Here is a 25,618-nt window from a genome sequence, read left to right as displayed (position 1 = left end):
TTATTCCTCACAGGCACCTGTATACACTTCCACCAACTAAACATAAACTACTGGCTCAAAGGAAATCCTTTAGATATAATTAATAGAGCATAAACGAGACTCGTTTTTACTATAAATTAGAATAGGCCATGAGTTTATCCAGAAAAATACAATCTTGTCCTTTGTAAATAAATGCGACAAAAGACACATTAAGCTGGAGTTCCTAAACTTGGCTGATCATAAGATTCATCTGGGGAGCTTTCAAATGCAGATGCCTAGGCCTCATTCCTGGAGATGGATTCAGTAAGGCCTAAAAAAAAATGCTTCTTTTTTTTTACGCTTTTTTAAAGTGCTAATCACTGGTCATTCCAATGATTAGCCAGATTTGGAAGTACCTCACTCGCTGGGGCATGTATTTTGAGAGATTGTTATTTTAAAACTGTCATGTTGGGTTTATATCGTTTTAACCACACTTCCAAAGGGTTGTCCTTGCAATGCTCAAATTAAATTTAGCAAGCATTTATTGGGCACCTATATGGTATAGGTATATAGTAGGGGCTGGAGGTACAAAGAGAAACACAGTTGCTGCCCCCAGGACCACCTGTTAGAGGGTTTGTCATAGGGCTACAGAACCAGAGAGGGTTGAATGGAACACTGAGGGATTGGGCCCATGACCTTGGTTCTAATAACTGCAAGAGAAAAGACCACAATTAAAAAAAAATTATTTCCGCTTTTGCCTTCCCCTACATTTTGACTGGGCAAATTCCCAATTGATGCATAGGTAGAACCTTCCATATTAGGATGTGGCTAGAAATGCTAGTATGCCCACTTTGGCCTTTACGGCCTGAAAAATACTTTAGCTGTAGGATAAATTAAAAAAATACAAAATGGTGAATTATCAGTCTGCATTTTATTTCCCTGATATAGCACTTTAGGGCAATAATGTAATTAAATCTCTAATTAAGTCAACTGAATAATTGTATAAGTGCAGAATCACCCGAAATAAATTAAGTCCAAATCCCCTGCTAGAGGATCCAATTAAAGATATTAACACAAAGAGGATCCACAGTACTTAAAATGCATTATTATTTAACATTTATTAAAAGCTGTTATTAAACACCTTTTCCGTGATAAATGTTGCTTTTATGAGACCCTTTTGAGAAATCATTGTATGCCTCTGAAAACTATTTGGTTTGAAAGTCCTCTTAAAATTTTAAAGGCAAGCCCTTGCCACGGGATCTAAGCAGCTTTAGAAGATGTGGAGGCAGCAGTCGCTTCTCTCCAATGAAACCAAAACAAGACCTTAGACCTCGAAGAAACCCCAAGCACCATCTTCGCTTCTCACCTCATTTTGCAGGAGAAGACACTGGATGAGACAGGCTAAGTGATGTGGACCAGAGTCACGAGCAAATTTGAGAAATGCCCTAGGTTTCATTTCTGCACATCCAGAGCTCTTCTACTCTATAGCACTGGAAAAGATTTGGAGATAACCCCAAATTTTCTTTCACCCAACCAGATAGAGTGCTTAGAGAGAACAGGGATACTAAAACTCATCTGGAACACGGGGCAGACCTTGTTCTTCATGAAGAAACTGTATAATAGAGGGTAAGGGAGGATGAAACAATATGTTAAAGTTTTGGTTGAAAACAGCTGGATAAGGGTAAAAGGAAACAGATGGAAGCCATGCTGTTATGGGAAGAGACCACATACCTCTCAACCAAGTGGTAGAAGTGGACCATGTTTCCTTAATAGAGATTATACAGCTGGCAGAAAGGTATGATGCAGTAATGATACGGGACTTCAACCTTTGAACATCTGCTAAAACTTGCATTCTATAGTTGACAAATTCCTGGTGTGCCTAACTGATAATCTTATGTATTAGAAGATAGAAGAAGCGCTTTTTGCTTAATTATGTCAGCATAATTGGATATAAAGGTGATAGGAATTAACAAAAAATTAATGCCATCTTGGTAGTAGAATCAGTCCTTAGAAAGGCCTAGCAGGAATGGGTTTGGACACCCAGACTATATGTTAGGAAAGAACATTGCAAAAATAAGTTTAGTGAAAAGATTGCCATTAACTGTAACTGGAAATAAAGTTCAAGGGTGATGGAAGCCTCTGAAAAACTAAATTCCAACAATGTCATACTTAATTATGAAAGTGACCAAAATAATGGCTACTGAATAAGCTCTCTCAGGGCTCTCATTTGAGAAGGTCCAGGTGTAAAAGGAGGAGCCTACGACCCCCTCCACTGCTGAGCATTTCCTCTGCACAGAGCACCACGGTGGAGACAGGGCACTATCCCTGTTCTGAAGGAGCTGACAAGAGAGAGGTACAAAACTGTAAAAATTGTGTGGGACTCCACCCAGAGGCTTGTACTGTCACCAGGACACTTGCCACAAGTGTTTTTAAAGTGCTGTTCCTCACAGAAAATGTTCAGAAACAAACAACCTTGTCAGAATCTGCTAAAGACTGATGGGCATGCATGGCGGAAGGAGATGATGACAAAAATAAGGGGCTCCCAGATGTAAAGGCTGTATGTTGAGTAAGAACAAGTATGTGCAAATATTTGCAAAAGATAATATACTATTAACACTCCATAGCACCACACACAAAAATAAACTCAAAATGGATGAAAGACCTAAATCTAAGGCCAGACACTATAAAACTCTTAGAGGAAAACATAGGCAGAACACTCTATGACATAAATCACGGCAAGATCCTTTTTGACCCACCTCCTAGAGAAATGGAAATAAAAACAAAAATAAACAAATGGGACCTAATGAAACTTAAAAGCTTTTGCACAGCAAAGGAAACCATAAACAAGACGAAAAGACAACCCTCAGAATGGGAGAAAATATTTGCAAATGAAGCAACTGACAAAGGATTAATCTCTAAAATATACAAGCAGCTCATGCAGCTCAATATCAAAAAAACAAACAATCCAATCCAAAAATGCGCAGAAGACCTAAATAGACATTTCTTCAAAGAATATATACAGATTGCCAACAAACACATGAAAGGATGCTCAACATCACTAATCATTAGAGAAATGCAAATCAAAACCACAATGAGGTATCACCTCACACCGGTCAGAATGGCCATCATCAAAAAGTATACAAACAATAAATGCTGGAGAGCGTGTGGAGAAAGGGGAACCCTCTTGCACTGTTGGTGGGAATGTAAATTGATACAGCCACTATGGAGAACAGTATGGAGGGTCCTTAAAAAACTAAAAATAGAACTACCATATGACACAGCAATCCCACTCCTGGGCATACACCCTGAGAAAACCATAATTCAAAAGAGTCATGTACCACAATGTTCATTGCAGCACTATTTACCATAGCCAGAACATGGAAGCAACCTAAGTGTCCATCAACAGATGAATGGATAAAGAAGATGTGGCACATATATACAATGGAATATTACTCAGCCATAAAAAGAAATGAAATTGAGTTATTTGTAGTGAGGTGGATGGACCTAGAGTCTGTCATACAGAGTGAAGTAAGTCAGAAAGAGAAAAACAAATACTGTATGCTAACACATATATATGGAATCTAAAAAAAAATGGTTCTAATGAACCTAGGGGCAGGACAGGAATAAAGATGCAGACGTACAGAATGGACTTGAGGACACGGGGAGGGGGAAGGGTAAGCTGGGATGAGGTGAGAGAGTGGCGTGGACATATATACACTACCAAATGTAAAATAGATAGCTAGTGGGAAGCAGCTGCATAGCACAGGGAGATCAGCTCGGTGCTTTGTGACCACCTAGAGGGGTGGGATAGGGAGGGTGGGAGGGAGCCTCAAGAGGGAGGGGATATGGAGATATATGTATATGTATAGCTGATTCATTTTGTTATAAAGCAGAAACTAACACACCATTGTAAAGCAATTATACTCCAATAAAGATGTTGAAAAGAAAAAGATAATATACTATTAAAAGAAGACAAAGGAAATAGAACAACTGAAGAATGAGTTCAAAGTCGTAAAGACTAAAATAAATTCCATGAAGAGGGGCCTTTAAAGATGAAATGTGCATTCACATAGCCCATTACAGGTTGTCAGGGGGGCCTTGGATGCAGCTACCATCCTGGCTTCTGGTGTCCTCTGCTTTCCAAGACCACCCACCCTCCCAATCCAAACGTCATATTATCCTCTAGAACAAATAACTGTGCAGCACCCTACTGAGCCCCTCCCTGCAGCAGCTTTCTCACTCTTTTTTTCTGATGTTCTTGTCCAGCTTTCATCCTCTAACACTTCCCTTCTCTGTCTTCCTTCTCACTCTGGAGACCTAGCTTCTGGTCTAGGGCACCTTCACAGATGCACCCACCCACCTCTGTTCTGCTCTCTCATGCTCAGAACGCACATAACTGTCCTTCCCGGCTACTGAAAGACTGTGAGAAATGGCACAGATGGGAGAGTCAAATGACTAATGCTTTCCAACACAGGACAAAAAAGAAAAAGATGAGGACGAATGTGCATTCTGGAACACAGATCTGTGAGCTTATGAAAATTATGGCAAAATTCCAGAAAAGGTTATTAAATAGACAGTTTGTGAGCTCTCGAGAAAAGGCAGCAGTGATAGCAGCCCCAAGGTAGGTGGGTCACAATGAGCACATTATGACAAAACACTCTCATTTTTCTTTTGATATTAACTTGGCTGTTAGCTTCAGAAATAGTAAAGATAGAGTATATTCAGATTATGGAAACTTAGTCGTGGATAAGACAGAGAAATGGGATCTGTATAAGAGTTTGGCAATATGGATTCAAATATGTAAAATAACTATTCCTAGAAAATGTTTAGTAGTGGATTTATATTGAGCAGAAAAGCGATCTCTAGTGTTGTGCTACAAGACTCAATACTTGGTTCCTTTCCCTTATCACAGTGCTTGAATGAAGATGAAGAAGAAATGCATATTAAATTTTAATTTTCAGATGTCATATAGCCAAGAGAGAAAGCCAACACATGGATAGCATCAAAATCTTAATGGTTTTGACATGTTGAGCAATAGACTGATACTAGCCAGATGAAATGTAACAGGGCAACTGTAGAGTTGAGCATTTAGGTTTCAAAAACTAATTGAAAAAGTTTAAACCTCAGTTTGGCAGTGACTCATAAAAAAACGCTGAAAATCTTTGATAACCACATTCTGTATATAAGCCAAAACTATGATGTAGATACTAAAAAAAAAAAAAAAAAAAAAAGCAAACGCAAACTTTGGCAGTATAAACAGATGTACATGTCCAAAAGACAGGCAGCAACAGTCTCACCGCAATCTTTGATGGTCGATCATGTTTAGAAAACTATGTTCAGTCCTGGGTGCCATGTCTCAAGAAGGACACTGACAAGATAGAAAGGGTCCAGTGTTGGGATGAAGAAATATTTGGAAACATATCATTTAAGGAATGTTTAACCTGGAGGAAAGGATTAAAGGAAGATATTAAACCCATCTTCAAACTTCTAAAGCAATTAAATGGGAGAAGGAGCAGTCTTGTTCTATATGCTTCAGGGAACAGAACAAAGAGCAACAAGATGAAGTTTCTGGGAAGCTTTAATTTCAGTAACAAACAAGAAAGAGCTTTCAAATGACTAGAGTTGTCTAACACGAATAGTTTTCTTTTTTGACAAGCTGTTAACTCCCTATTATTTAAAGTCCTCAGCGACTAGATGCCCACATCAGAAAAAGGTATGAATGAAACTCTAAGCTCAAGGGGGGGGGGGGGGTGGCACAAGGCTGCCTCCAAGGTCCCATGCAACTTCAACATCCTAGCTGACACTGCTTCAGCTGAATGGTTTTGCCAGCTTCTGAGTGGCAAGACTTGGTGCAAAAGGAAAAGCTACAATTAAAACCTTTCTCTAATACAAGAAACTGTGAAATGTACTACAAACAACATAAAAATTTCCTTTTTGCTTAGAATAACAAATTATTTAAAAGAATCTGTAGGAAAAAAAATCTACTGATCTACTGACCTTAATTAAATATCTTATTTTGGCAAAAGTGGAAGGAGGTGGAAATAAGAGAATTTTTAGTTATTATATTTCCTCAATCACATGAATTCATATGCCAACACACAATTAGAATGGTAGTGCTTCCCAATATTAAAATAGTAATAATATTAATAATGGCAATAACAACAAAGACAATCCCATATATAGTACTTACATGTGCTTAGCACTGTGGTAATACATTTATATCTATATAATATATATATATCTATAAGATATATATAATAGTACCTCCCTCATAGGACTGTTGTGAGGATTGTACATATATCTATCTATCTATCTATATATCTTCTGTTCTATATACCCTATGAGGTGTGTGTGTATCTGTCAACCTATCTATCTATCTATCTATCTATCTATCTATCTATCTATCTATCTAGGAAAACATTAGAATTTCCTTTGAGAAGAGAACACACACCTATGTTAATAATGTCCTTTGCACAAGGGCAAACTTTTAAAATACACATCACAGATTAAAAGAATAAATCAAGTCAAATACTTTTGGATAAAACCATATTTACAGAGATGACAGAAAACTGAAGCCATCATTAGATTATGTACCTCTATTACAATATATACATTTTTTTTCTACCACAAGTAAAAATGCCACATGGTTGTAGAACAAATGTCAATAAGAATTGGAGGTGGAAAATTTCCACATTTTCTGGGAAGAAAAAGCCATAAATATCTCAATTGATTAAGTATACTCTTCTGGACATTCTTTCTTTCTTTTTTTTTTATACAAAAAGGCACTGAACAAGACTACTGCGTTACAAAACAAAACTAATATATTTGTAGTTTAAAAGTTCTTAATAATAAAACCTTTTTTTTTAAACTAAAAATCTCAACCAAAGACTCTGACTGCAGCAGTGGTATTTGGGGTTTCACACAACAACAGGACACTGCCTCATGTCATTTTCACGATTTTTTAAAAACCAATTTCAGGGTTCATCATACTACATTTAAGTCACTGAATAAAGCATTATTCAGTGCTAATAATAAAGCATTATTCAATGAGTTCAAAATGATAAACATAATTTATCCCATGCTTTAACATTTTTACTGTTCCCTAAAATATCAGAATATTTTTCTTTTGTAAAATAGCCTGCAAAATTACTATAATATAGATTTGTATTGAGCTTTAAGATATTCACTTTTAACAAGTTCTATTTATTGTTTTGCAGAATTAAAATCATTCTGTATAACTGTGTGAGAGCGCAGGACACACATGACGTTTGTTACACTGTTCTTCTTTTCCCTGGCCAAGTTCTGGAAGCCCATGGAGATGGGAGGTAAGAGAGGTGGACTCCGGGAAAAACAAAATGCCATGTATTTCCAGACATGATGGTCTTTCAAGCACCTTGGAGCAGAATCCTCCAGATGAAGCCACACAGGAACCTGTTTTTATCTTATAATAGGATGAGATGTTCTCCTCCTAAGACTGATTAATTCATTTATGCTATTTCATAATAATATGAAAAATAATCATAGAGAGGCAGTGAGCAAACTTTGGTAGGGAAACTCTGGACCTGGACATGTGTGACCTTGGGCAAAGCAACTTCTCTAAGCCCACCTCACCTATAAAATCACAGAGGTAGTATTTATGCCACAGGCAATTATTATGAGGAACAAATAAGATAATGGATGTGAAATTCCTCTGACATCAATGAAATGCTACACAAAGGCAAGGTTTGAAGAGTAAGTGAGCACTGGGTTCATTGCAAACCTTAACGTGTAACATTTATAATGATGTACCTGCCTTTAACTATAAACATTCATAGATTATTTTATACAGATTCATGAAGATGTTTTAAATATTTAAAAACTGTGATTATTAGTCAATAGGAAACATGCTTGTTTTGAAAAATGAATTTCCAAATCATCTTGACCATTTAAAATTCAGTCTATTCCCCTTAAAAGGAAAAAAGAAAAAAACATGATAAAGACAGGTAAGGTATCATTTTTCTCGCCCTCTCTTCCACACATGAGCCTGTTAGGCTCGGTCTGGACGGTGTGTGGCCTCCTACTGAGAGTGAGCTTTCAGAACTGATTTCAAGGCTCAACCTCTCAGCTAAGTACATTTATGAGTCTGTGCTGTGAACTACTATCCACAAAGACCTGAACATAACCAAACAACTCATTTCATACAAATTATCATGTCTGAATATATATGTATATTATATGTATAAATACCTCTAAACAAACACACACATATATAGTTTAATATATATAACTATATATTATATATATATGTAGTTTACAGATATTTTCATCAAAAACATTTTACTACCATAATCAAAACTGACCTAAATTGTTGACTCTGTGGCTGAGCATTCAGGCAAAGTTATGCTTGCTACTTTAAGAAGCAGAGGTCAAACTTGTAGCTCACGATATGAGTAGATGTGCCTGATTTCAAAATGTAATTAAATGGAATAAATGTACAATTTAGTTTAGTTTTTAAAAGTTAACTTATAAACTTTCATTAACATTTGATAGGTAGGGTATCTGAAGTTAGTAATATGGAATTATATTAAATTGAGGCTTAATTCCAGAGGAAACGCAATCTTTGCTTCTTGGTTATCATGCCTTCTGAAGGAAAATTTAATGATTTATAAATAATCACTGATTTATCTATATCCTGACTCAAAAAGCTAATTTTTAATTTTAGTACTATATTCCAAAGAAAAACTTAATTCTATACATTGAAATTCAAAAAGCAAAACTGGGACCATGAAGCTTTTTAGCAAACTCTGTACCAGAAATTCAATAAGCAAAACATATCATAGGTTGTAGATTGCAGCAATGAGCTACTCTTGCCTGTAGCTTTTTTAGGAGTGAATCAATAAATAGTAAGCTCTGCAATCTCATGACAAATGCAATGCTGGTTATTTAATTTAAAAGAACACTGTGGGACAAGAGCATGCACGTCATGTAGGTAAACAGTCTTGGGGGTTATTTGAGGAATACATAAACTATGCAGGAGTGAATTTGGGTTTCTGTTATTTTACTTGAGTCCATATCTTATACATTTCTTAAATCCTCCTCATGTCCAGGTTTTTCATCTGCTGATACCTGGGGATCAATTACCTTAAAACTACCATTACCACCGCCAACACCATCCACGTGACCCTAGATTCTTGACATCCTAACATGCATCCTGACACAAGATGAGATCAAAACTCATTTATGATTTCTATCACTAGAACGTACATCATACAACTAGAAAACTACATCTACTGAGAGCAATGACAATGAAACCAATGTATACCTCAGCCATGCCTTCCAGGCAGATTGCATCAGACTGGGGGCAAATGCAGGAATCAATGTATGGGGTGACACTGTTACTCTGTGCCATGTAACTGTAATCATATCTGCAGGATTAACACCTCTTCCACATGTAGGAGGGCTCGACGTTATGGTGCTATGGTATTTGTTAACATAGATCCTTGCCTTCCTCAAGAGAACAGTAATGAGAACTTGTTTTATTTACTTTTTTTGGCCATGCAGCATGGCTTGCAGGATCTTAGTTCCCTGACCAGGGATCGAACCTGTGCCCCCTGCAGTGGAAGTGTGAAGTCCTAACTACTGGACTGCTGGGGAAGTCCTGAGAACTTGTGTTATTTTTATTTATTTATTTATATAAATTTATTTATTTTATTTATTTATTTTTGACTGCATTGGGTCTTCGTTGCTGTGCGCAGGTTTTCTCTAGTTGCAGCAAGCAGGGGCTACTCTTCGTTGCGGTGTGCAGGCTTCTCATTGCAGTGGCTTCTCTTGTTGCGGAGCACGGGCTCTAGGCACGTGAGCTTCAGCAGTTGTGGCGCGCGGGCTCAGTAGTTGTGCCTCGTGGGCTCTAGACCACAGGCTCAGTAGTTGTGGCGCACGAGCTTAGTTGCTTCATGGCATGTGGGATCTTCCTGGACCAGGGCTTGAACCCGTGTCCTCTGTGCTGGCAGGTGGATTCTTAACCACTGCGCTACCACGGAAGCCCTATATTTTTATTTATTAAAAATTTTTTAAAAATTAATTTTTATTGGAGTATAGTTGCTTTATCAAGAACTTGGTTTAAATGGTTATATCTATAAAATTTTCTTGAAAGAGTGAAGAATGCTTACCAGCTTAAAAAAAATCACAATAATCATTGTACTCGTTCAGCAAATAAATGATAAGACAGTCACTTACAAGACAATCACTATTTTTGAGACCAGAATTATGTTAGATTACAGGGTAATGCTTACCATTTTCTGGATTTTTGTAAGACCAGAGCCTGCCTACAAATTCTCTCTTACTTCTTTTTGTAGTATGTCTCAAGCACCTTGGGAAGCAGTATGGTAGTGAAGAGTACAGTGTGGAGTCAGCGGACTCAGGTGGAATCATGACTGTGAGATAGTTAACTGTGAATACTGTTAGCTTATTCAATCTCTTCTCCATAAAATGAAGGGATTCAGAGACAGAATCTGATAGAACCACTTGATTAAAGTGCTTAGTGTGTGTCTTGAACAGAGTGCACAGTGAAAAACACGTGTATGATGGCATGCATCTGACAGAGATCACAGGACGTCAAAAGGCCTACAACCTTTCCTAACAGTTGCACACAAATCTCGTCAGGAATGAAGATAATTTCATAATTTCATTAGATCTAGAACAAGGAGAGCTTCCATAGGGGGCACCATTGCACCATGCAGGAATCAATCTTCAGAGGTACATCTTTGGCTTTATTACTATCTGGTGGATAGGTAAGATCTTTCATCAATCCAAAAAGTCAAGGACTTGGGGGAAAGAAAGGATCTACTCACCCGTAATCTTTAGTTAGGAGCATTGTACCCATCACCGACCTATGTTACAGGTCCTGTGATCTCTACTGTTACCTCAGTAATTCTGTTTGAAAATTGAGGTGGCACGGCCTCCTTGCTATTTCAGAAAGGTGGTTAAGCACATCCAGGATCAATATTCTGTCTCACGTGTCATTGGGGAGGCTGAGTAGTGCCTGCAGACACTGCTTAGGAAACATGAGGGAATGTCTTCAGATGTACCAAATGAACAAATTACAGCTTTCTGAAAGATCAGACATCTTGACTAAAATCCTTAATTCTGTAAAAAATCAGCCTGTAGGATTACTGAATGAGTTTGAAAATATCAATCTAAGGTAATGACAAAGACTTCTGACTTACTAAAAACCACATTCAACATCAACACAGAGGTGCCTCCCTTTTCATTCTGTTTTTGGAAAACTCATGCCTCTCCACTGTTGTTGTTTTTTTTTTTTTAATAATTAATTAATTAATTAATTAATTTTATTTTTGGCTGTGTTGGGTCTTCCTTTCTGTGCGAGGGCTTTCTCCATTTGCGGCAAGCGGGGGCCACTCTCCACCGCGGTGTGCGGGCCTCTCACCATCGCGGCCCCCCTTGTTGAGGAGCACAGGCTCCAGACGCGCAGGCTCAGTAGTTGTGGCTCACGGGCCCAGTTGCTCCGCGGCATGCGGGATCTTCCCAGACCAGGGCTCGAACCCATGTCCCCTGCATCGGCAGGCAGATTCTCAACCACTGCGCCACCAGGGAAGCCCTCCACTGTTCTTTTTATGACAGGGGAAGAGACAGCATTCCCTTCAACTCTACTTAAAACTGTTCCGTGGACTAAGCAGGCTCCTCTATGGAGACAGAAGGATCAATCCTCCACATAAAGTCATACAGGCTCTCCCTGTGCACAAGTGGCTCCTGATACCACAAACTGGGAACAATAATTGAATCCAGCCACCCTACTGTGCAAAGCATTTACCCACAGAACCAGCCTGGTGGGCATCTGTAGTTAGCTTTCTAGACTAAGATTCAAAAGGTTACCCCAATTGAATCTTTGTTTCAACCCAGAGAGTATATGGCATTGAGGAGGTAACCATTTGATTAAAAATATACTTGGGGAGAAATAAGAGGAGCAAAGATGGGGTCAAATATGTCTTATGAATTAAAAGGAATATAGGCACAAACATCTGGCACACCTTGGGTTATTCATTCATTCATTCAACAGTAGTTCAGCATATATTTATTGGGTACCCAGTATGTGGCAGGAACTGTGTTAGGCCCTCAGGGTATAACGGTGTGCAAAACCAGACTTGATTCCAGGCTTACAATTAAGAACTGGTCTTCATCAACAATCTAAGTTTGCCTTAGCTTCCTGATAAATGTTAGATATTATGCAGACATGTAAGTTTTCAGGACCCAGTAATTCAGAATGATGAATCTAAGGATGGGAGAGATTGCCCCAATAAATACTATTGTCATAAACTAAATAATATTTTATATATAAATCTAGAGATGAAAGACCAATAAGCTAGGAATATATGATTTGAAGAAAAATAAAGAAGATTTATAACTGCCTAGAGGATTGAGTTTAAAGAGTATCAATAGGGCTTCCCTGGTGGCACAGTGGTTAAGAATCCACCTGCCAATGCAGGGGACATGGGTTCGAGCCCTGGTCCGGGAAGATCCCACATGCCGCGGAGCAACTAAGCCCGTGCGCCACAACTACTGAGCCCGTGTGCCACAACTACTGAAGCCCACGTGCCTAGAGCCCGTGCTCCACAACAACAGAAGCCACCACAATGAGAAGCCCGCACATCGCACTGAAGAGTAGCCCCTGCTCACTGCAACTAGAGAAAGCTGCTCACAGCAACGAAGAACCAAAGCAGACAAAAAATAAATAAAATAAATAACATTTTAAAAAATAAAATAAAATAAAGAGTATCAATAGTACTTGGGTGAACAACTGAGAGGGTGGCAATGTTTTATGATGTCATAAAGAGGCTTATCATCCTTATCATTTAATAATTTTATTCATGGTCCACAAGGGACTAGAGATTATGATCATTAAATCTGTTGATGCCATTGAGGTGTGTGGGATTGTTAACACCTCAGAGAACGAGAATCTAATTTTAAAATAACATTAAGATATTAGTGGAATAGATCATCAGGGCAAGATGATAGTCAATGGGGACAAATGCAAAATAATACACTCAGAGACTTAAGGAGGAAAAGAACTAGCTTGATAATGGGGAATGAATGAATGAATGTCCAGAGGGTGACTATTTTGCAAAAAGACTTGAGGGCTCATAATAAGGCACAACTCTGGCTCAAGATACTGACTATTGCACGTGGAATTAGAATTTATTTTTTATTTTATTTATTTTTTTAAATTAATTAATTAATTAATTATATTTATTTGGCTGCGTTGGGTTTTTGTTGCTGTGCGCGGGCTTTCTCTAGTTGCAGAGAGCGGGGGCTACTCTTCGTTGTGGTGCGCGGGCTTCTCCCTGCGGTGGCTTCTCTTGTTGTGGAGCACGGGCTCTAGGCACGCGGGCTCAGTAGTTGTGGCGCACGGGCTCAGTTGCTCCACAGCATGTGGGATCTTCCCAGGCCAGGGCTCGAACCCATGTCCCCTGCATTGGCAGGCAGATTCTTAACCACTGTGCCACCAGGGAAGTCCTAGAATTTATTTTTGATTAAAAGTTTCACATGGTACAAAAGCGTCTTTGCTTTATTACAGACAGAAATTGATCAATGATTATTTTTCCATCATTGATAACAGTATTTTGAAGGAGATTTGGAATCAAAGCAGTGGTTGCAAAAACTGGCTTTAGTAAATTAATTGTTTTGAAAAAAAGATTAAACAAAACCTATTCATTATTGCTGAAAAAAAAAGAAACCCAAAACAAAAAATACCCCACTTTTCTGAAATGTGATTGCCAAAAGAAAAATAACTGGTTTTATCTGATTTTTAAGGAAACAAGGAGTGGAGGATTTAAAACTTTCAGATGGCTGTTCTGGCAGTGTCCCAGCACCCACCCCTCTGCTGTGGGTAGGTTATCAGATCAGCGCCTGCACTGCGGGCTCGGTGTACGACGTTTCTGTCTTCCTCAACTGTTCCCCAGCACCTCAACCACAACTTCAGCCCTCACACAAAAATTCACAGTGTAAAAAAAATCACATTTCCGAAAACAAACTTATGGTTACCAATGGGGAAGGGGTGGAGATAAATTAGGAGTTTGAGATTAACATGTATACACAACTACATATAAAATAGACAACAAACAAGGACCTGTTGTATAGCACAGGGAACTATACTCAATATTTTGTAATAACGTATAAGGGAAAAGAATCTGAAAAAGAATATGTATACATATATTCAATTAAATATATATAACTGAATCACTGTGCTGTACACCTGAAACTAACACAACATTGTAAATAAACTATACTTCAATCAAAAAAAATTTTTTAAAAACCCCACATTTTCCAACAGTGTATTCCTTCTATTGCCATAGAAGCAAGCAATTCTTTAGGAGCCTAGAATTAAATGCTGGTTATGTCACTAAAAACATGAGTTCAGGCAAGTTATTTTTCAATTCTCAGTAGCTCAGGTTGTAATCTGGAAAAATTCTAATTCAAATCAGAGTCTACACTTTTAAAACAGATACCTTTCAGAAAAAAAACCTGCTCAGATGTATTACCTTAATGCCCTTATTTACATTTTTACACGTTGTCATCCAGTCTTTATCAAGCATATAAAATTTTATATAGCTGCATCCATATCATAATGGTATTTGGATATGGATTTTTTTCCTTTAAATTGTATTATAAACATCTCATCTAATTGGACCACAAGTCCTTAATGAAAAAAGATGGGAGAGGGGAATGTCAATGTTTCTACATAGTCTCCATAATTATCACTAAAACAGAAATCCTAAATGTTAAGACAGCTTCAAGAGGTTAGAAGAAATGAGAGATTTAGTGCATACAGTGATGCTGTTTGGAATATTTTACCAAAGGAGCTAATGCAAAGTCCCAGGGTAGGAGAAGGAGCATCTGCCCAAGAAAGGGGTACAGGGAAGAGAAAACACAGCAACATCTGGTCTCTAAATGTGCCAATGTGAAAAATTCTCAGAGCCAGTTAGCTAGGGTTATGGGAAAGAACAAGCAGGAAAAAATAGTCTGCCAAAAAACAAAAAAAAAGAGTCTGGCTTTGTCAGTAAACAAAGGATAGTAATACTTACAGAAAATTTCCTATACTATACTCAAGGTTCAAAAAAGAATTTTGGATTCAATAGGCAGCAAAATGGCTGAAGCAATCTATGGATAATAAATGAGAAGAAATGGCTAAAGGGCAAGCCTTGGAAAGGAAAGACTCTTTTTCTTCTTAAAGGGAAATGATGATATGTGATCATGCAAATGCAAATGTCTGTGGACAGCACAGTTTGCTGCTGGGAAGGGAATTTTAATGTGTACCCTATGCAAATGCGTTTTATAATAAAACAAAATGTGCAGGGCCTTCTGAGGGCAGGGAGGAAAGAGGAGGGGCAGGGGCTCTAGACGCTGTGCCCGAGAGGAAGGGGAATGCGCTACTCTGGGACCCTGAACAAATTCCAGGAGGGGGGCACGGCAAAAACCCACTCCTTTCAAAAAACCTCTCTCACGTTTGACTGAGAACAGGATGCCTGATAAATCAACACCTGCAAAATCTTTCTTTACCAAGTGCTTAACCCTAAGCAATTCTCTGTGCTTCGAGTGAACCTCAGTAAGAAGACATGAAAAACAACTTTCTTTTCTGTACTGAGTCATGGGGAAAATTATACAAACTACACAGTAAAGACTGGAGATGGATACAAAGAAAGCTCCTGCAAACCATTTAGAGTCTTTGTGTCAAAATCAGCATGACTGTCAAAGCCCCATGTAAGGCCCAGTCCTAGGCACTTGTGGAAGAATAAGCAGGAGGCCGGCCCACGTGGCTGAGAGTCTGGTTTTGACCAAGTGATATTTATTCATATTTGTATACCTGAAGCAATTATTAACAGGAAATTGAGAAAAAGTCTGTATCTCTGTGATGGAGATATTTAAGCCAGCCTTTTTGAAAGTGTTAAAAAATTAAAGTTGTAGAAAGCCAAACCATAGGTGCCATGTTTTGCCTGAAGTGGTAAAAATACCATCTGCCTCAGTCTTTGAGCAGCATGCTTCTTTCAAGTAGCAGTAGGCTAAACTACCGGCATACGCTCAGCTCCAGCTGGGGAAAATACACAGACGTTTGTAGATGCTTTTCTAAGTAAGAGTAGTCAACATGCTCGTTTTCCTTCAGACATATATATTAGTTACCATAGCAAACCAAGAGTGAATGTGGCCTGAGAAACTTCTCCACTGGTCCTGACTCACGCCCATGAATTTCTACAATTCAATAGGTGGCACTCTTCCCTCTAACACTGAACTCAATCTGCTTGGGGCCAGAAACCTAGGGAACATGGACTAGTTCCCTATACCATGAGAGATACACACTCAGGGCTGCAGACCAATCACTGTAATGAAGATCCCCATTGCATCGCACATATGAGCAAAACTGTCGGCACCAGTTATTTGGTCACAATTCACTTCTGGTAATTACATTCTGTCCAATAAGACTTCTGCAGTTTTAACTAGGTAAGTAAGATACTTCTTGTTTTTTTCATTTTAGAAGCTGGGTAGAATTGCCTTACAGTTAAACAGCTTCCATTCCTCCCCAGCCCTGGGTGGATGAGCTTCAGGAATAGCTAGAGTGCTCCTGTGCTGGTGTTAACCACCTTCCAGAGGCGGGAGAGACTTAATGAATGAATAGTAGCTGAGTGCTTTGATATCTTTAGATGAAAGGCAGTGCAGCAGTGTAAAGCATTCACATCCAGGCTCCATCACCACAGGAACTCAATTAAGAAGTAATTCAATTTCTTTTCTGAGTGTTAGAGGATAGACCACTGTTTTGCTGAATGTGACAGGCACTCTCAAGATCTAGCTGAGACTGATTTTGATCGCCACTTCTGCTCTCTCCCCTGCTTCCTCGCCATTCTGAGACTGACAGAATTGGAGAGCTGGTATACAAAGCCATAGAGCACATGGCCAAAATAATTTTCTATGGTTCTTAAAATCTGATTTTTCAGATAAAATTTGGCTTTTGAGAAAACACTCACCACTTGGAAATAAAGATATCTCCAGCAATAAATAAATTCCATGACACTCTCCAGAAACGGCCACTGAGTTTTTCAAATGTAGTTTTACAGAGGGACATCCCTGGTGGTCCAGTGGGTAAGATTCCACACTCCCAATGCAGGGGGCCCGTGTTCAATCCCTGGTCGGGGAACTAGATGCCACATGCAAGCCACAACTAAGAGTTCACATGTCACAACTAAAGATCCCACATGCCGCAACAAAGATCCTGAGTGCCACAACTAAGACCTGGCGCAGCCAAAAATTAAAAAAACAAAACAAAACGTAGTTTTACAGATAAACCCACCAGGGGAGTCCTAAGCTGCCTAGCATGATGCCTGCATCAGTCAGCATGAGCACCAGGACCACATCATGGACCCATGATATGCTACGTAAGAGACAATACTGTGAGCTGGACCGTGCAGACATCTCCCCGACACTTGGTAGGGATGGACATAATCGTTTTTACCCATGGTACTTGGATTTGGGTCTATGTATGGATGATAGGTCTGGGTTAATCGCCTAGATCCCTTAAATATCAGCACAGCACCACATACTCTAGCAGGGTGGGTTTCTGTTTATTGGCATGAGAAATATTGTCACTGGGCACTTGGGAAGGCAAACTTAGGGCTGCTGAACATAGGGATGGACTGTGTTATATAGTCAATATACTCTTTAAATGGCTAATTTGAGTCTACAAACCCCAATTCCAGACCTCTTAGCTTCCTGCACTTCCCCTAGCATCGCATTAATGCAGCACTCATCCATACGTATTTGTCACGCACCCCTATATATAAGCCTGTGCTGGGTACAGACGATGCAACCATGGACAAGGCCATTGAAGGCCCTGCCTTCAGGGCTCTTACATTTTAGCGGAAGAAGACAGAAAAAACAAGCAACTAAATAAAAATGATAATTTTAGATTATGATAAATGTTAAAGAGAGAAAAAACAGAGAAAAGGTGGACTTTCAATAGGAAGGTCTAAGTCAGTCCTGGTTATGGCGGTAGTCAGCCCCAGTGCAGCGCCTCGCACACATTAAATATCAGATCCACTGTGCTTGGGCGGATGAAGCGGATGAAGGAATGAATCTGGACCGCAGTAGTACACAAGATAAGAATGTCCGCTCTCCCACAAAAAAGAATGTCTCCTCTCAAATTTGGGCCTAAAGAGTAGAACAGCACTATTGTAAACTGCTCCTTTTATACTAAGGAAACTGAGGGAAGATCAAAAAGGTTAAGTGGCTGATAACAGATTTTGCAGTGAGTTGGTAACAGAGCCATTGCTCGGTTCAGGGTGTTCTATCTGTGCCCCATATTCTTTTCTTTTCTTCCAGTCTCTTCCACTATCAGGTGCTTCTGCAATAAGAAATCCTAAAGGAGTTCTCTGAGTCATAAATAAGCATCAATGAAAAATAATCACTCTATTGCCAAATCATGATGTCATTTCCCTTACTTTTTCGTTTATAAGTTATTTCCTTTACTATCACAGTGAAATCCCAGCATTTATCTCCAAGCTAGTTTATTACAACCTTCCCAAGCAATCTTCTTATCCCTGCTGATACCTGCAACTTGTGTCAAAAGCTTTCCTTTCCTCTCTGATTGAAATAAAAAACTATACCAGAATATCTCCTGTAACTAACTTCATGGGTCTTCTATTTTCTTATGGTCTCACTCACTCACTCACCATTTACCAAGTGTCAAGCACTGTGTTGGGCACCAAGTATACAAATAAGATACTGTCTCTGCCCTCAAAGAGCTTACAGTCTATGATCTGTCTCATAAATGGTCATTATAAAATAACAGAGTTAAGTGCAATGACTGAGAGATGCACAGTGTGTTAGAGAATGGAGGAAAGCCCTCATCCAGCCTAGGGAACCAGGAAGGACCTCCTCTTGGAGATGATCCTACATTAATCCTTACAGAAGAGGCAGGGGTAGCCAGATAAAGGGGGACACAGCTGCATTCCAAGCAGAGGGGACAGCATGGGTCAAGGCACGGAGAATAGAAACAGTATGTTTTATGTAATTTGGTGCCGCTGGAGCACAGGGTAGGAGGGCACAAAGCTGGAGAGTCCCTCCAGGGGATGAGACCACTGTGCTTTATATGCCACTCTAGCAAGCTCTGAATGTGCCTTATAGACAACATGGAGCCAAGGAAGGGTTTTAAGCTGGAATGTGAAACTGCCAGATTTGTGGTTTAGTTAGACATTCTGGCTGGCGACGGATCTGTGGGGACAAAAGAGAGGCATAGAGACCAGTCAGTAGGCTTCCTAGTGGTTCAGATGAGGAGACTCAACATGAACAATGAAAGAGAGATCAAGAGGAGGGGTTGGATTCAAGAAAATGTAGGATATAAAACTGATGTGAGTTGGTCATGGAACAGAGGGGTGAGGGGGTAAGAGCATTTGAGAGTGACTTCTAAGTTTCTCACACGGTTGACTGGTGGGATGACAGTGCCAACATCAGGAGAGAGAATAAGTAACAAGGACCAGAGATAAAACACTAAGACTGGACCCTAATGTCAACGATGGACTTTGGGTTATAAAGATGCATCAATGCAGGTTCACTGATTGTTAGCAAAGGTACCACTCTGCGGCAGGATGCTGGTAGTGGGGAAGGCTGTGCCTGTGTGGGGTCAGGGGGTAATGGAAACTCTCTATACTTTTTTGCTCAATTTTGCTGTGAACTTAAAACTGGTCTGAAAAATAAAAGTCTATTAAAAAAGAAGGGACCAGAGATGTTGGGAAGATGCTGAGTTCAGTTTAAGACACTTCGAGTTTTTGGCCTGTGGGAGACCATTTGGGTATAAGGCTCAAGTAGACATCTAAGATAGAGTGACGGATATAAAAGTCCTCAGTTTAGAGGTGCTCCTATTAATCTAATTTTTCTTGAAGAATGCAAAAGTTTGTGAGAAAGAGAAAAGGAGGACCTGCATTTCAGGCAAGGAAAAGGCAGGGAGCCAGGGGTGTGCACTTCAGGGCTGTCAGGAGAGCACGAGGTTCTGGATCAGCCCTGGAGAGATCACTGAGGGTTTCGGTTGTCCCACTGCAAGCAGAGCCCTTACAGGTCCCACTTCTTCCTCCTTGTCTTTGGCGTGCAGGTGTGCTCACACTCTGGCTATTCTTGACTGTTGCAAAAACCAGATGGTTAGCATGTTCCTTTAGCCAAGCAGCTGTATGCATCCCATACACCTGCTAAAATATTCCATTTGTTCCTCAGGAGAAAACAGAATGTGACCCAAGTGTGTTCATAGGCTTGCACCGGTGCACTGAAATCTGAAATCCCACAGCAGTTTTTGAACAAGGCTATGTGTCAGAACTATCTGTGGAGCCTTTTTTCAAACCCTTCCATCCTGCCCCTGCCCTGCTCTGCCCACCAGTGGATTTTGATGTTGGTGGAAGAGGGTATTATGCTGTGGTAACCCAGGCATGTATATGTTTTCAAAAGCCCCACAGATGATATGAAAACTACTGCCTTTAGAAATCCAAATCTGCCCTGAATGATGCTTCCCAGGTATTAGCTGATGATGCTAAAAGCTGTTTTCCATAGTCCAAAGGCATCTTTCCAGCAGTGGTTGGTGTTTACCCAGTTTTTCTTCACAACACTTACCACCATTTGACATTATATTATGCATCCATTTAGTTGTTTATTAGTTACCCATCTCCCCCACTAGCTTGTAAATGTCATGAAAGAAAGAGTTGATCTGGTTCACTCTTGTATTTCCAACACCTAACAGTGTCTGGAATGACGCAGGCATTCAGTAAATAAGCTTATCATTAAATGAATCCTATTTTACCTGCTAATCAGCTTTGAATGTGATGACTCTCTTTTGACCTCTCAAATACAAACAAAAACCAAATGTCAAATTGAAATGTATAAAACTGTGTAGAAGGTACAAAATCTACCTACCTTAGCATAGTCTAATCTTCCTTTCCGTTGAGCCTAAAACAGAAAAGAGGGGGAAATTAATTAGTTCTTTAAAAATCATTTAGTATTTCTATAACTTTTGCTTCTCAAAGAATAAGTCAACTCTCTCCCCCCTCACCTCTCCCCTTCTCTGTCTCTATATATGTATATAGTGAAATATATATATGTATGTATGTGTATACATATAAATAAAACTCTCAAACATATTGAAGAGTTGTAGGAACAGTACCACAAGCACACATATACACTCTAGGTTTGACAGTGGCAGACACCATGACCCCTCACCCCTTCATGCTTCAGCACACATCTTGTAAGCATAGGACAGCTCATACATGATCACTTTCAAATTAAAAAAACTAATAATAACGCCATATCATCTGACATACAACCCATGTTCAAATTTCTCCCACTGTCCCAAGAATATATTTTATTTTAGCTTTTTTTCTCAAACTAGAATTAATCAAGATTCACACATTGCACTTGGTTTTTATGTCTCTGTTTCGCCTTTTAAATCTAGACTAGCCCCTCCCCGTTTTTTAAGAAATGAAAATAAAAATCATTAACTTTTAAAATAATTGACTTTTTGAGGAGACCAGGGCAGCTGTCGTATAAAAGGTCTCTTTCTGGATTTGTCACATTATTTCTTCATTGTGTCATTTAACTTGTCCCTGTGTGCTTACAAACTGAAAGTTGGGTCTGAAGAAGCTTGCTTAGGTTTAGGTTAAACATTATTTTTTTAATTAATTAATTTATCTATTTATTTATTTTTGGCTGTGTTGGGTCTTTGTCTTTGTGCGAGGGCCCTCTCCAGTTGCGGCTAGCGGGGGCCACTCCTCATCGCGGTGCGCGGGTCTCTCACTGTCGCGGCCTCTCCCGCTGTGGAGCACAGGCTCCAGACGCGCAGGCTCAGCAGTTGTGGCTCACGGGCCTAGTTGCTCCGTGGCATGTGGGATCTTCCCAGACCAGGGCTCGAACCCGTGTCCCCTGCCTCGGCAGACAGACTCCCAACCACTGCGCCACCAGGGAAGCCCAGGTTAAACATTTTTGGCAAGAATATTTTACATGGAATATTATATACTTCATATTGCATCAATGTGGGAGGCACCAAATGTCAGGCTGTCCTACTCTTAATAATGCTATAAATTTGATCACTTGGTTAAAGTGGTGACTATCAGATGGTTCCACTGTAATGACACATTTCCTTCTCTACAATTAGTAATCTATGGGGTCAAGTTTTCCACTTCCTTTGGCATAATTTTTAATATGTTGTGTCATGCCAAAAGACACTCACCTCCATCCCACTGTCACCGGGGATGAGGAGAGGGAAGAAAGCTGGAGGTAGGAGACATCCTGTATGAGGTCAAATTTTATTTTAAATTATTTTTAGTTATTAAAGAACAACTTAAAATGAAAACATATACTCAAAAGTGTTATGTATCAAATCTGAACATAATAGAGACAACCAATGTGTTAGTATTTGCTGGTAGGTAAGCTCATTTTTTGTGGACTTCAGAACAAAACTCCTGCCACCTCTGCACAGAGCAAGAGCCCTTCAACTTATGAATAGGTTAGGTCTTGAGACCATTTTGTTCCTGAGTCCAAAATGACACTATACAGATAATAAATGTGGGCAGATTACTTTCATGAGAGAAAATGAGATCTTTATAACATTAGTCCTGACTCTTCTTGCTTCTTTATAATCTTTTAAAAATTTATCCAAAGATGCCTGCATTTTGTTTTTCTTGTATGTATAGCTGTTGGCACTATCACAAATGACTCAGTTAAAACTGTGACTTGTACACTTTCAATGAAACAAAAGGCCTCTGCAACAAATGTACTATAAAAAAGAATTCGTGGTTTTCAATCTGCTCTTCAAAGATGCTTTTGGGATCTAGGAGTTTCAGTGAACTAAGAAAGGTTTAAATTAGTCCTGAGATGCAATATACCAACAGGAATGAGAATCGGTTCTTGCAGGTATTTTAAAACCAGGCTCATTCTTCTCTCTGCTCGGATATTTCATATTTACTTGTTTGTTTGTCTATGGACATCTTTTTCCAAGATAAAACAGTTTTGTCTACACTGAAATCTCTCTCTCCCCACTCTATAACTTCTGCAGGAGCAGTGTGGAGCCCTTGAGCACATCTGCATAGTGCACTCATGACCTAGCTACTCACTTTCATATTGTGCAAATATGAATTGGCCTTGATCTCATGAATAATCCACGGCTTGTGACCAAAATTTCAGCAGCAGCATTTCACAATATGCTTAGTCTTTAAGTTCTCAAACTCTCAGCTGTCTCTTGAATTCATTTTAGGTTAAGGGATATCTGACATGGAGGCTGGTCCTGTGGTCAACAGCTTTCCACCTTTTCAATTGTTCGTCCTTTCCCTGTCTCTTGCTGATCAGCATGGGTTGCTCAGGCACAGCACTTTCCCAATGATGCACAAACTGGGACGCCTGTGGAATTATTCCTACTGTCAAACAACTCATTCCTGAAACATATCTGCCATTTCCTCACTACTTTCAGTCTTGTTTCTGTTCTAACCACCTCCTCTTCGTTCTTGCACTTTCAACATCCTCACCTTACAGTGTTTAACACAAAGGACATGGTAGAAGTGTTGAAAGTGGTATCTGTTGAAAGTTAGAAAGTTGAGTACCTTTCATATCTTGAGGTTGCATGTAAAGTGCAGAGAAACTATAATTTACAATGATGTAGGTGGACTTTTCCTTTTGGACGTATTGAGCCATTTCCCCAATTGTCTCAGAAAAAAAAAATAATTCAGGTTTTTCAGGTAGTAACAGTAACTGTAATGCCGTTTACAGATAAGGACATATAGAGTAGTCTCATCACATACCTTGTTTATAAACTAATCATCTGAGAGAATTCTATTATTTTGAAGTACTTGTGCTTAATCAGTTACAAGCTATTTTCCTTTTTTAAAAAATTGAAGTACAGTTGATTTACAATATTATTTTAGTTTCAGGTGTACAATATAGTGATTCAATATTTTTACAGAATCACAAGCTATTTTCAAACCTTCTCACTTTATTTTGTATTACTAGCTTGGCCACCCCCTTTCACCCAGTGGAGATATACTTTGCTGGGGATGACGGCAAAGAAACGCCATGTATGTAAATCCCTATTTGTTCAACATCAGCTCTTAAATGTTTTGAAAGCTGAGACTAGAAGCCTACATAAAATGACAGCACGATTACCACAGCCATTACCACCTGAACAGGCTGTAACTGTTGATATGCTGCTCACCTGAATGTTCTTTTTATTTTATCACAACAAACATTCCAGTCCTGTGAAACCATTTCATCCTTGACTGCTTTAGCTTGCACATAAAAGTATCATTTATTTTATAAAACAAAATAGTATAAATATTTAGATCTTTATAGGTATATATTTCCAGCTGCTATGTGAGTTAGTATCTATGTATGCCAGATGCAAGCCTGAAAGTACACACTCTGATATAAAAATTTTTTCACAAAAAGTTTTGAGTTTATAAAATACAGCAAATTAGAAACAAATGTAAATGATTTAATCCCCTACATAAGTAATATTTCTCATTGAACATTACCAAATTCTATTTCTTTTTGTGAAAAAGTTAATTTGGGAGGGGCTGTAGTTTCTATTTCATCTGATGGTACTCATTCACTCAGTAATTGTCCATTGTGCACCTATTATGTGTTAGGTATTGCTCAGGCACTGGAGACACAGCCAGGAACAGAACAAATAAAAATCTTCCTCTAGGGGGTTGCATCGTCTTGTTTTCACATACAATCTCCCTCTAGAACTTAAGCTCTGAGAGTATGGACATTTTCTCTCCTGATCATAACAGTATTCCATGTCTAGATCAGTGCTTGTAGATAGTAGATGGTCAATATCTGGTGAATGAATGAATAAATGGATAAATGCTTTCTTAATAAGTGTTGGTTATGTACCATTTATTCAGGAAACTTACAAATCAAAGTTCCTATTACTCTCTCCTAGTTCTAAGAAAGCTGGGTGTTTAGATTCAGTCAGTATGCAGTTAATGCGGAGCCACTATCTGGTGCCTTACAAATAATTTTTACCCGTATTGAACAGTACCATATTTTGACTCTATAACTCAACTTCTGTTTAGAAGTAGATTGAAGAAGGGAATCTATAGAAAATAAATTCAAAGAGTTCATGAAACTCAAACAATGAAAGGATAGAACAAAAGAATAATCTACCAGCCTTCTCACAGATGCAGCGGTTTAGAGTAATTGAGTGCCTCAACCTTGATATCAGTGTATTGAAGAGAAAAGAGCCTGAATGGAGGTCAGGAGACCTCAGATTTCAAATGTACTCCCCCAAGCCTCAGGTGGTAAGTAGGCCCTGCTACGGAGGGAAACAGGTAGCCTAAGCTCTTAACTATGACCACTCTAAGAGGCACTGTGACCTCCTAGGAAATGGATATGCTGGGAGCCAGAAAATATGGTTTCTAGCCCATAATAGGTTAATACCTCAAGTAATTTTAAATTTTTACGTGGGTCTTCATTTTCTTATCTGTAAAGTAAGAGTACTGGGTCAGAAAAGGCATCCCCAAATGCTGGGCTGGCTGTATCAGAATCACCTGGGTAGCCTATTAAAAATGCAGATCCTTAATACTCTAGCCCTGAATTCTGAGTCACCTGAGGATCACTGGTGTGGACTATGTCTAACATTCTTTTCAATTTA

The 25,618-nt window shown here is 39.1% G+C and overlaps 1 protein-coding gene across 7 annotated transcripts in view; it reads right to left on the bottom strand.

Moving 5' to 3' along the window:
* PDSS2 (decaprenyl diphosphate synthase subunit 2) overlaps positions 1-25,618 on the bottom strand; it is a 268,309-nt gene that overhangs the window by 18,328 nt on the left and 224,363 nt on the right. For all 7 annotated transcript variants that reach the window (XM_082475374.1, XM_082475373.1, XM_082475371.1 and 4 more), the window contains one exon: positions 20,893-20,925. In XM_082475374.1, the coding sequence (XP_082331500.1) occupies positions 20,893-20,925 (33 nt within the window). The remainder of the gene's footprint in view (positions 1-20,892; positions 20,926-25,618) is intronic.

This window comes from Balaenoptera physalus (assembly GCF_965194825.1).
Source record: "Balaenoptera physalus genome assembly, chromosome: 9".
NCBI classification, from domain to species: Eukaryota; Metazoa; Chordata; class Mammalia; order Artiodactyla; family Balaenopteridae; genus Balaenoptera; species Balaenoptera physalus.
This window is presented reverse-complemented; position numbering and strand designations above follow the sequence as displayed.